This window comes from Polyodon spathula, chromosome 40 (genome assembly GCF_017654505.1).
Source record: "Polyodon spathula isolate WHYD16114869_AA chromosome 40, ASM1765450v1, whole genome shotgun sequence".
NCBI classification, from domain to species: Eukaryota; Metazoa; Chordata; class Actinopteri; order Acipenseriformes; family Polyodontidae; genus Polyodon; species Polyodon spathula.
This window is the reverse complement of record NC_054573.1, coordinates 3,699,710-3,713,532: the sequence shown is the minus strand read 5'-3', so window position 1 is coordinate 3,713,532 and position 13,823 is coordinate 3,699,710. Positions and strand designations below refer to the sequence as shown.

General features: G+C 37.3%; 1 protein-coding gene across 1 annotated transcript in view; it reads left to right on the top strand.

Moving 5' to 3' along the window:
- Nucleotides 1–10,720: 10,720 nt before the first annotated feature.
- LOC121304858 (zinc finger protein neuro-d4-like) overlaps nt 10,721–13,823 on the top strand; it is a 15,931-nt gene continuing 12,828 nt past the window's right edge. Inside the window, exons 1-2 of the mRNA XM_041236269.1 lie at nt 10,721–10,754; nt 11,380–11,499. Of these exons, the coding sequence (XP_041092203.1) occupies nt 10,721–10,754; nt 11,380–11,499 (154 nt within the window). The remainder of the gene's footprint in view (nt 10,755–11,379; nt 11,500–13,823) is intronic.

Sequence of the window (13,823 nt, the reverse complement as noted above, 5' to 3'; positions counted from 1 at the left end):
CTCTCTGTGTGAAGAAGAGTCTCCTTCAACAACATGACTAGGCAGCCCATTCCATCCCCTCACCACTCTCTGTGTGAAGAAGTAGCTCCTCCCCTCTCTTCTGCGTATATCTTCATTTAATTTCCAGCCGTGTCCTCTGATCTTGTACTGTACCTAAAGTATTGTTTAGAATTAACTTTATCAACTCCTTTAAAGATTGTAAAGACTTTCGTAATGCCCCACCAGATTCATCTTTGTCCCAGACTAAATAGATCCACTTCAGCAGCAGTTACACTCAGGCACTACTGCTGTGTATTAAAAATGCTTTTTTTCTACCTTAGACTATGTCCTTGCAGTCTTTTCAAAAACATTAACACCCTTGAATTAGATACTTCAACACAGCCTTGAATGAGTTATACACAGCTAAAGAGCCAGCTAAAGAGCCACCCATCAGCCTTCACTGCATAGTGCATACATGCATTCATCTAGTTTGCAATGTTAATATACATTCTACCCAAGCCCTTCACTGTATAGTGCATACATGCATTCATCTAGTTTGTAATGTTAATATACATTCTACCCAAGCCCTTCACTGTATAGTGCATACATGCATTCATCTGGTTTGTAATGTTAATATACATTCTACCCAAGCCCTTCACTGTATAGTGCATACATGCATTCATCTAGTTTGCAATGTTAATATACATTCTACCCAAGCCCTTCACTGTATAGTGCATACATGCATTCATCTAGTTTGTAATGTTAATATACATTCTACCCAAGCCCTTCACTGTATAGTGCATACATGCATTCATCTGGTTTGTAATGTTAATATACATTCTACCTCAGGCAATGACATAAAATCCATGGAATCGAAATTGAAACTCTTTTTTGCTGTCTTGATTTGAATCATCCTGGTGCTACTGACACCACCGTGATGTGAGTGATTCTCTCTGGTCCCCAGGATTCAAGTAATAACTGGATTTTATTTCCATTTACTCCTGGAACTTTTCACAGATTTCACAGGTGTTCTTCAGGTCAGAGAAACTGTGTTTTGAAAAAATCACAAAGCCCATAGTGTTAAAGGGTTAAATACTGTTTAAATTAGAATTTATCTGTCACCTCGTACAGGAAATGCTGCCTGTGAGACAGAGAGACAGGCAGGAAGACTGACATGAAAGCAAGATGACAAAGGCAGGACCACACTCCACAAACCAAAAGGAATACTAATACTGCTAACAATAATAATAATAATAATAATAAATCTATTGAAAACTAGACTTATTAAACCATGTATTAGTCTAATAAAAATGCTTATTATAGAATATTAGTCTCCAGAATTTAGTAATTAAAAAAATTCAGAATGTTTGATTTAATCAAATGTGGCCAGATGCTGTTTTTCTTTTCTGTTGTCATGTGACAAATCTTATTTATAGTCTAAATATGTCTGTTGTGACTGTCAACGCCCTGCCATATTCCCTCTGCCTACTTGTGATAAAATCCTAATTTAAAAACTGAGAAATAGTCTGAACTCCTTGTTTCATGACAATGTCTGTTACAAATGCTATAAAACTGTGAGCGACAAAATCTACAGAGAGTTATCAGTAACAGAAAAGATCTGTTAGCGCTACACATGTATATCAATTTAATTCAGCCATGCAGAATTAAAAAGCTGTGTACTCACACGCAATGGCAGCATTCTTCTGTGCAATTGTACTCGAAATAGAAATGTTATTAAAAGCTCATTGAGTCCAGAGACGCTGGTATTAAAACACAATTCAGTCTTCACATTATTATGGGAATTTTGTGCTGCTAAATAGATTCAGAATACAGCACATTTTTGTAAGGGTTGAACATTATGTGGGCTTTATATATACTGTACATTTGGAATAAATATATTAGGAATAAACATAATAATTTGTCCACAAATTATTTGTAACTACTGCATGAAGATAGGGTGAAAGAACTCAATCTGTTTCATAGCAGAACTATGCTTACCAGCATAGATTGAGGCGTGAGGTAAAAAGCCTGAACCATCCCAACCTGTCCCAGTGAATATGGAGTCATATGGTGACCCTATTTGTGTGTTTGCAGCTCAGACTTCCTTAGCACTTGAGAACATGGCAAATCAATAAGACTGTGTAGAATGGTAAACTGTGTTTGAATATACTAAATCATAACCCAAGAATCACATTCATTATAAAACTGAAAAAGATTGTCGGACACAGTAGCTTTCAAAAGACTATACTGGCAGATCGAATTTATGGATTTGATATAAAAAGTAAAAAGAAACCGACAACAAAAATTCTGTCAGCAATCATTGGAAAAACTTTTTTTAAGAGTTATTAATTAATAGGCTACATAGCTAGAATCCTTACTGTATATTACCTAAATTGTTATTCTGTTATTGCCTATTATACAGAGTTTCAAACATTCATTATATTGATAAGCACATTTCATTTTCTGTGAAATGCCGTAGACTTCAAACGCAATTCACAACATCAATCTTAATCAGCCCGATGATTCAATCTAAAATGTAATCTAGAAACATATTTTAAAAATCTCTTCGTACACAAAAGAGCACAACTCCACGGTCTGTAATAGCACTTTATCTTCCATTAACTGCTGCCAGAACTGTCCAAGCAGTCTATTATCTAGCAGGGAACAACCACTTCATCTAAGGGAAGCAATTCTCTGAATTCAGCTGTTAAAACTGCACTTTCTGTATAGAAGAAACTCCTGAGTGGACCAGCTAATGTACTCCATGAACTTTCATAGTGCATCCTCTGTATAGTGCAGTGAAATGCATGAGAAAACTGAATTACAATCATGTGCTAGAAATGCATTAATGTCTGAAAACTGAAATCATATGTCCTGTTAGTTTTATGTCACCAGTTATTTGATACCACCAGTTGTCTGCAGCCATTAACATCTCTCTCTCTCTCTCTCTCTCTCTCTCTCTCTCTCTCTCTCTCTCTAATATATATATATATATATATATATATATATATATATATATATATATGTGTGTGTGTGTATATATATATATATATATATATATATATATAGTCTATATATATATTAAGTATATATCCACAATATATATATATATATATGTATATCGTATTGTAATATATATGTATATATATATATAGTAGAGTATATATATATAATATATATATATACTATATATATATATATAATAGAGTACAGAGAGCCTTAAATAGTTCATCCAGGTATTTTTAAAATATCCTTACATCCAAGTGCAATTTACACAATCTTAAGGAAAATTTACCCTAATAATGTAACTATAAATGAGTATAGCCACTTAACCCTAACAGCGTTTTCTAGAAGGCTGAAGACCAAAGCAACCTACACTGTACTGTGTCTATGACATGTTTGCTGCAGAGCATAATTACTTGCCATTGGTTCTTTATGAGTTAAATTCAAATGCTTGGTGAGTGATTGTCATGAGGGAAGGGGTTTTGGACATTTCCGTTGTTTTGATAACTTGGGGTGAGGGGGGTCGTGAAGGAAGCCGAATAATTTAGACTAGTAGGCCTTGTATATATTTGCATGATGCTGGTCCATGCATTTGTGTTGCGTAAGGTTGACTGTTGCAACGCCCTAAGTTTTGGGTTCTCTAATAAGGCATTGCCTCCACTGCAGATGCAAAATCAGCTCACAAAAACTAAGAAGAATGATCACTGCTCTCCAATCGTCTTTTCTTTGCACCAAATATAAAAATGTTTAAGGCTTTACATGGCATTGATCCTGCCTATCTGACTGAACAATTGTCACTGCCAGCGTTACCAGAGGGTCTGCCCTGGTAAAGGCACGGCTGCATGGTTCATGTCCTGCCTGTGAAAAGTCACCTGTCTTTGGTGGGGATTCCAGAGTGAACTCTGCATTGGTTCTGGCGCCCCGTGTAGGTTAAGGAGCCACAACTGGCTGGGTCTGTTTCTCCACATCACGCTACATTATACAGGTGCCTAGTTAGCTCAAGGGGACACCTGCAGGGCTAGTCTTTGTCCTCCAGGAGCCAGTAGCTCAGTGACATCTGCACTCAAGTTCCTGGTTGTAAAGAGGCAATTGGCTTGGTTGTGGGATCAGAGGAAACCCACTGACCTTCAGTTCTCCTGAAGTATTGTGGAATTACTGCGGTGAGGGAATGTAATTGGACCTGATGATAAGCTCTCTGGGAAACTTTGAAAGCGCTACATAAATGTAATGTTGTTGTCTTGTCTTCCTACTATTAACCTTCACTGGCTATTTCAATAATCTAAATCCAAATATACAGTAGTACAGAAAGGGTTAAGATTTAAAGCATCACTTAAAAAAATACTTGATATAAGCAGATACTGATAAAGGTATTATAAATCATTCAAGCGGTTTTCTACAGCAGGTTTGAAAAACCGAGCTCTGCAGTTTTGGCAGATCTCTGACGACTGAACATACTGCTTAGCAAAAAAACCAAAACATTTTATTTAATGCATTAGAAACTGCACTTAAACATCACAGTACTTATAGCATTACAGTATGTTGAAACTAAATTATCTGATATTAAACTACTCCAATTTCTATTTATACTACTGTTATAGTATTTGTCTGTTAACTCTTAACATGCAATTGGTCCGGTCTTAGACGCTGCACTAATTACAAAAGGAATCACAGGTTGGTCATAAGAACACATGAATATTTATGAAGGAGAGGAGGCCATTAGACCATCCAAGCTCATCTGGTTCCTAGTAGCTGATTGAACTCAAAACTTTTTCAAATCTTAAAGGACCCCCAGTGATTCAGCATCAGCAACATGGCCGGGTAACCCATTCCATCCCCTCACCACTGTCTGTGCGTCTCCAGTATTGAGCTTAAAGTATTGCACGGCGTCATTGTTAAGACTTCCATCAAGTCCCCCCATAATTCTTCTTTATTCTAGGATAAATGAATTCAGTTCAATCTTCACAGCTCATTCCTTCAAGCCCTGGGAATATGCTGGCTGCTCTATGTTGGTAAAGCGCTCTTGCTAATGTGTTGACAGGACCTGAAGCTTGTCATGTCACCTCATTACAGGATATACTTTTTGAACAATTGCAAACACCATGGCAGCCCATGAAGTCCCGACACCCTATTAACAGTGTTCTGACACATGCCTATCTATCTATCTATCTATCTATCTATCTATCTATCTATCTATATAGGTCAAATAATCACATTGTATCCATGAATACTGACATTTCAGAGAAATTCTGGACAAGCTATATAGAATAATGTATGGGTCAGAATACATGACTAGGTACAATGTTGGTGACAAATCCTACACTCAGTGAAATGGTCATACAGGATAATAATGTTGGTAAAACAAAAGAGGGATTATATTAAAACTCTCAGCTAGGTATGTAAAGTGGATATTTTGCGTTGTGTTATTTTATTTTGTTTCTCCCCCAGAACACAAATACGATTTTGCAAGGTTTATATCAGAAAAGTTTTTTTTCCTTGTATTTTCATGTTCTTGCTCTTTTAAAAACATCTCATTAAATTCTTCTGCTATTGGTCTGGTCTACTTGTCGCTTAGTAATTACATCACCATGCATTGGAACAAATAAAATACACAAACTGCTCATATCACTGTACTTCCATTACAGAGCTCTGGCGACCTTCATAAATCACTCACAGGAAACCCCGGACGAATACAGACTGATTCTTCAGCTGCTTTATAAACGCTTTGTTTCTATAAACACTGTTGCTGTAGCCTGTTATTGTTATGTATAGATGCATTATTGATTCTTTATAATAGTTTACCAAAGCGTTTAGCTGAAGCAGATCAAAGAATTACACCTTTTGATAAATCAGACCCAAGTGTCATTATTGTATTGTCTTAATTTCCCGGTAATTCACAAATTCGGTTCATTCAAGGCTAGACCATGTAGACAGTCCATTTTCTGTACTATCCTGTATTAGGTCCCTTCACTAACTCAGTGTTTTCAATATGATTTATTGATGTGTGAGTCAGATAGTGAAATAACGAGAGAGCACTGTATAGTTCAAAGTTGGGTGTAGAATCGAAAGGACAATGGGTCCAATCCAAGGTCATACCAAATTTATATTTACAAAGATTGTTGGTAAAATGCAAAAGGCAATATCCAAATATTCTCATTTGTAATATGTATAATGTGCGAAAGGGAAGGCTGCAAAATGTAGGTCATGAATTTGTAAGGCTAAATTGTTTTACGGTTTTCCATGAAAAGTACCCATGTAAAATGTACAGTAGTTTCCTATGAAAAGTCCAATTTCTAAAAGAATAGTGTAATATACATATTTTAGCAATTAAAAATAAACACAGCAAGCATTTGCTTTACAGACGCACCACCTGTCTAGTCTGGCTGGTCTAGTCTAAGCAGTATTTGCAAAGATTGGATGCAATATATAATTCATGCTGCCATTTTGTTTTAGAGTGTCCTTTTCCGACACGTCATTGCCAGATGCATAAAAAACTAGGATGGTTCTCATTAACAAATTGAAGGCTTGATCACTGGTTTTGCTTCGTTTTTAAATTCCAATATTATCTTTGCGATCTCGTGATTCTGGTAGTTTGGTATTCCCAAGGAAACGGACACAATTAGGGAAATTGGCTTCTGATCGACTCCCAAAAACCTGGAGCACTTTTTCACATGGTTTAAGAATGGAATTTGATAACCTCTCATTTTTTCATTATAAAGAGCGGATTCGGGATTTGCTCAAAACTCCTTGCCTTGGATTTTCTTTTAGTCCATATTGAAAAAAAAAAAAAAGAATACCCGCTGTATTACTGCTCCTTTGTTTATTTGTTTTTATTGTATGACACGACCACCTTGTAAATGAGGCCTCTGCCTCAAATGAGCTAATATCCCGTATAAATAAATAAATAAATACATAAATAAATAATATGTTTAATTGTGAATTTTTAGACCATGAAGTGCTGTGTATACCCAAACACGGTTACCTGGAGCTAGACTACGACTAATCTCTACCCCTGCCTGATAGTGAAGCAGGGGCTGGGACTGGGGAAACTCACCCTGTTGTTTCTGCACGGCAGGCTGTGGGATTAATGAGTCAAGGGGCAGGGTTTGAGGAGAGATTATCAACACGCTCCTGGGAAAAAGCAATTTCCTAGGTGGCTTGGTGCAGTCTGAGTTGAACAGTGAAGTAAGCTGATGAAGCTCTGTCAAGAAGATAGAGAAACCTCCACAGCCCCTGGGTACTGGACAGGCTCAGTGTGCTGCAGTCTTGTCTCACACACCGACAGGAAGACAGAAACCTCCACAGCAGACTTTGTCCAACATTGCATCTTGTGTCATCTCAGCTTTCCTTTGATTCTTGTTAAATGCAGGCCCACGTTTTGAATGCCTGTTTGATATTCACGAAACCTCCCATGACTGGTGAATTTCTTTAAAAACAGTATAGAAAGGTTTCATGGTGAAGTAATGCAATTAGAAACACTAGGATATGGTAGCAAACCTAAACATTTTACATAATATTGGTCAAAGGCAATGCAGTATATAAATACCAGGGATCAGACACTAGTTTAATGATTTAGCCATACAAAAATATATATTTCAAACTCCACATATTGCATATTGTTTTACCTATATAAACAGGAATAAGGGTGTGGCCAAAGAATTTAATCAATGAAATATGGCCTTATAGAAGGCAGCTGTGTTATTTACACTAAAATACAAACTAATGCATTATGTTAATGGTTTTTGCATAATATAATGAAGAAAAAAAAAACTATAAAATATTTTATTAAAAAAAAGTGTGTACTCCCAATAGTACTCAAATAATTAAAATAAGTTATTTGCAAACAGCTAACCAAGTTCATGCAACAGTCTCTTGAGTCTGGGGTTGTACCGACAGACTGGAAAATTGCAAACTTAATACCGATCCACAAAAAGGGAGACAAACCTGAACCAGATAACTACAGACCAATAAGCTTGACTTCTATTATTGTATTGTAAACTTATTGAAATTATAATAAGATCCAAATTGGAAAATGTATGGTAACAGTATCCTGGGAGACAGTCACAATGGTTTTAGGAAAGGGAGATCGTGTCTAACTAACCTGCTTCGTTTTTTTGAGGATGCAACATCGACAATGGATAATTGCAAAGCATATATATGACATGGTTTATTTAGATTTCCAGAAAGCTTTTGACAAAGTCCCGCATGAATGATTAATTCTCAAACTGAATGCAGTAGGGATTCAAGGAAATGCATACGCATGGATTAGGGAGTGGTTAACATGTAGAAAACAGAAAGTACTGATTAGAGGAGAAACATCAGAATGGAGTGAGGTAACCAATGGAGTACCACAGGGATCAGTATTAAGTCCTCTGCTATTCCTAATGACTTAGATTTTGGTATAGTAAGGAAACTTGTTAAATTTGCAGACGACACAAAAGTAGGAGGAGTGGCAAACACTGTTGTAGCAGCAAAAGTCTTTCAAAATGATCTAGACAAGATTCAGAACTGGGCAGACACATGGCAAATGACATTTAATAGAGAAAAGTGTAAGGTACTGCACACAGGCAATACATTATAAATATCATATGGGAGATATTGAAATTGAAGAATGAATCTATCTATGAAAAAGACCTAGGAGTTTATGTTGACTCAGAAATGTCTTCATCTAGACAATGTGGGGAAGCTATAAAAAGGCCAACAAGATGCTCGGATACATTGTGAAAAGTGTCGAATTTAAATCAAGGCAAGTAATATTAAAACTGTACAATGCATTAGTAAGACCTCATCTAGAATACTGTGTCCAGTTCTGGTCACCTCGGTACAAAAAGGATATTGCTGCTCTAGAAAGAGTGCAAAGAAGAGCGACCAGAATTATTCTGGGTCTTGAACAAAGAGGACTACATAGCGATCTGATTCAAGCTTTTAAAATGTCAACCCAAGGGACTTTTTCAACCTGAAAAAAGAAACAAGGACCAGGGTCACAAATGGAGATAAAGGGGCATTCAGAACAGAAAATAGGAGACACGTTTTTACACAGAGAATTGTGAGGATCTGGAACCAACTCCCCAGTAATGTTGTTGAAGCTGACACCCTGGGATCCTTCAAGAAGCTGCTTGGTGAGATTTTGGGATCAATAAGCTACTAACAACCAAACGAGCAAGATGGGCCGAACGGCCTCCTCTCGTTTGTAAACTTTCTTATGTTCTTATTATTTATTGTCCTGAAAACACAGTATTGACAACTGTTTTATCTGTGCTAATCCTTTTTTCTGACTGCAGCAGTTCTGCATGCAAGAACAGCAGTATGACTTTTTGTTTAAAAGCCATCAATGAAATGCAGACAGAGATAAACAGAAACAGTGTGTGGGAGGGAAAATGACAAACCAGGGAAGAAAGTCTGGCAGTTGATTAAAAAAAGAAACCCACTCTAAATAACTGACAAGTTCAAATTGGTCTGTACAGCTACACTTTCTGCAATTACAATGGTTTCAGATTTGTGTTTTGCTCTTAAATTCATTTTATTTTAATACTGAGCGTGAATGTGTTGCTTATAGTCGTTTTAATGTGCTTATTAATTCAGTTGCTTTAATATGCTGTTCTATGAAGTTTCTGTACAGTATTGTGTAAGTTTCGAGTTCTTTCATTTCCCATCGGCAAAACCAGCTACATGCAGTTTTGCATCGCCTAATACGACTCAAAGTCACAGATGGGAGGGGAAGGTACATTAAAAGACAAAGGGATGCGCCCTGCTCAACGTAGCACATGGCAGACCATAAGGTCAGAGAGCACCGCCCCCTTTCCCACAGAGGAAGTATGTGGTTGGCTGGCTGTGTGTGATGAGAGAGAGAGACTACATCAATTATAGGACAAAAACCAGTCGGGTTGAAGGGGAGTCAACAATTGTTTACAAAGGTATAAATACCAAACATTGTAAAAATAATATATATATATATATATATATATATATATATATATATATATATATATATATATATATATATATATATATATATATTTTTTTTTTTTTTTTTTTAGTGCCTTTCATAGTGTGTGAACTATGCACCAGCTGCAGAGTCACTTACCACAACATCTCACCTGACGCAGCCTGTTAGTACACTGGCACAACTAATACAGTCTGGCCAGCATTGCTACAGGGAGGGACCAGAGCATGAGCACAAAGCCTTAATACCACAGAACACAGCAGTAACTACAGGCAGAGCAGCAGTATGAAGCATTATACCCAGCAGGAATCTACGTGTGGGAATACATAACAACTTAAAAACCTGTATCGCTTCATATAATAATAATATCTTTATATAGCACCTTTCATAATGGACCACCATCACAAAGAGCACAGGGAAGTTAAGTGACATCCTGATTACAAGCCTGTTTCTTTAACCACTGGACCACACAGCCTCTATAAAGTTTTGTCTCTTTTGAACTGACTCCATGGTTATCCGTGCTTTCTGATACAAACGTATGCTCTGAGCTGTACTGAGGCCTCGTCCGAAGTCAGTTTAAATCCCGTGCTTATATGATTGTATTGAAGGTATACCTTTCTTGTATATAAAGTGTTTTTGAATCAAAAACCATTAATGTTTCATTACAACAGAAGTAAACAGAAACTATACTTCAGTAGATACAGGTATTATATCTATAGTATCTATATACTATATTTGTATGTACATGTCACACATTTGTATCAGCATATCTTGAGAACCGTTCCCCCAGTCGTAGGTATGGCCTGCCTTTGCACACCTGAGTCTTATGAAAGTCAGCATGGACATCTGTTACCACACACGGTATTAAAACCTCATAGAAGGCCATGGCTGGTTTTCCAGACATTTCTTACGCGTGATGTTATTCTGTTGATTGCAAAGCAGGTTGCAGTAATCTATTTCATGAGGATCATTTTGAATTGACAGCTGTTTTGACAGTCACGACAGATACTTTCCTTTACTTTCTGCTATGCTTTAATTATGTCCATTGATAAAACAGAGCATGCGGTGTTGGGTCATTCAAAGGACATCAAAGTGGAAGGCTTAGAGAGTTATTGAATTCTTATTTTATGGTGTCTGTGTTGGCAAGAGGTGTTTTGTAACCAATGTGATGGTGTTCTTTGACATGAATTCTAATAAATATTTGAATTATTATATCTCCTTCAGTCCTGGTGTTCACCTGCATGCAGAAGTCTTAGTGGAGGAGCACGTTTGCGCCAGAAGGGGGGATATTTTGGGTTAGTTTGGTTACAGATTGGATAATGCCATCCAACAGGGATTTTCTTGATTGTGATTTGGTTGAAATTGGCTTTGCTCAAGCTGCAGTTCTCTCTGTCTGCAGTGAGAGTGCAGCTCTTCTATCGATTCCGCTTCTCAACGGTGCCCAATTCTGTTTTCAGCCAAGAAAGCCCCTGATGGATCGGTCATTCCGAACGGGTATTGTGATTTCTGTTTGGGCGGCTCAAAGAAGACAGGCTGCCCTGAAGACCTGATCTCCTGTGCAGACTGCGGGCGCTCAGGTAAGGGAGCACCTCCTCGGAGCCCAGCCGACTATTACATTTACATTTTATTGCATTGCTTTTGATACATTTTCCACCAGTCCACACCACTTGTCGTGACAGGATAAAAATAATGCCTGTGAATTGACGTGAAGATTCAGGGTTAGCTAGTAATGCTGTTGAGGCAGAATCACTTGGATCCTTTAAGACCCAACACAACAAAGTTTTGAGGTCAGTCAACTTCTAGAGCTTACATTGGCTGAATGGGCTCTCCTTCATACATTTTCTTATGTTTTCATTCAACCAGCACATTGCTCTAACTGTGACCAAGGCAAATTAGGCCAACAACAAAGTTTAGAGCTATATAAAGGTAATAATAAAAAACACCATGCAAAGTTTACAAGAAAGACATTACTTTACCTTTTTTGGGTCCCGTGTTGCTTGTTATATTTTTAAACATATTGGCTGATGGAACTGAATCATTTTCTCGCACTCTTTAGAAAATTTGAATCACACGGTTTTAATCACCTAGGGCAATACATTTCACAACATTTATAGGGAGCATTTGCGAGAAGAAAATAAAATGTCTTCTTAGGATCGCAGTGTGTCCTGATCACACTCCTTACTGCAACAATGCTGGTTTACCTTTCCCATCCTACAGTGCTAATTTCAATGAGAGCACCAGTACCGTTGCAGGGGGGTGACATCTGGCCATGGTCTTGATGCTGAACCATTTGGATCTGTTAAAGGGCTTCAAATTTGTGATACATCAGCCATTAAGAACTGGTAGAGATCCTGATATTAAAATGCACCCGTGAACAGAGGCGTGGTAAAGCATGGTAAACCATTGTAGAACACAGTAAATCAATTTAAACCACAGAAATACTGTGCAAAGGTAAAGGACAATGAGGCATTTGTTGGTCCCTGGCTGCCTTAAATAACGAAACATGTATGTCAGTTGATTGTTGACAGTGTCAATTCTTCATGGAAAATAATCATTTTGATTCTGGTCTACAGCTGTTTCTGGTAGCATTGCACTTGAAAGGCATTTGTTTCTGTAATTAAAAAGTACATGTGTTACATATTAGTTGCAATTACACAGCTTCCTAAGTTAACTGAACAGTATAATAAATGAGTGATACACAAGATCTGATGCACAGTAAACTGTAACACAGGAATGTCTGCGCAGACTCTAACTTGCAGATGCCCTGCTATGTTTACGTAGCTAAAGTATACATTGAGTACTGTGCTGTGCATGGATTCAATATGGAATTGTTCAATGTGAAAATTGCTTACTTACTAAAATTTCACATTTTCCCTTTTCCAGATGTGATTTTTTTTGGTGTCATTTTGCATAATTTGATTTTAAAGTTTGATAAAGTCAGTAATAATTAAGTTTACAGATGAATAAATATATTGTGCAGCCCCTACAGTGGAAGACAAATAGGCTTTTCGACTATCATCTTATCATCTAATTGTTCAGTTCATTTATTTTCACATGTTGGGGGTTGGGTGTGGGTTCAATCTTTATTTTAACACTTTCATTGCTAAATTATTTTTGTCGAGCTGTTATAGCATCCAAACAGGAACTCCTTTATTGACATGCTTTAGATATACATTTTGGTAAATGGGACGTCAATACTTCAGAACTCTAAACCCCACGTATTGAAAAGTAACTACTTGAATGATTACAGTTGAGGAATCTTTGGTCTCAAACATCAAAACATGTTTGGTATATAATATTGTTCTTATTTGCCCTTTATCACTACAATACAGAACCCTTATGTTAAAATATGGTGATAAGGCAGGGCCCCATGATGCATGACAGGGTTAATAAAGGCACGCTTGATTATCCCACCATAGAGTTCTTAGAACCTCCCGGGGTGCAGGCTGACTCATGCAATCTGCAGCTTGCAGGTTCAAATCCCAGCCATCCTTAGCTCACAGGGAGATATGCACTGACCAACGTACACTGTGCTGGAAATAATCCAGGAGTGCAATAAAGCCCTGCCCATTGCAGAGTTCTTCTGTACAGCACAATGGGACATATTAAAAATAAAGACTGTTACAATTTGTATTATTATTATTATATTCTCAAAGCTCAATTTCCTAGGCTTTTACTATGGGAAACTTTTATAATGAAAGACACATATTTTATTGGTCTAAAAAATGATCTGACATCTGTTTATCTTAATAGACTCCTCTGTCTCTGTAGAAGATAGATACCACCCCCCCCCCCCCCCACACACACACACAGACACAGACACACACACACACACACACACACACACACACACACACACACACACACACACACACACACACACACACACACACACACACAC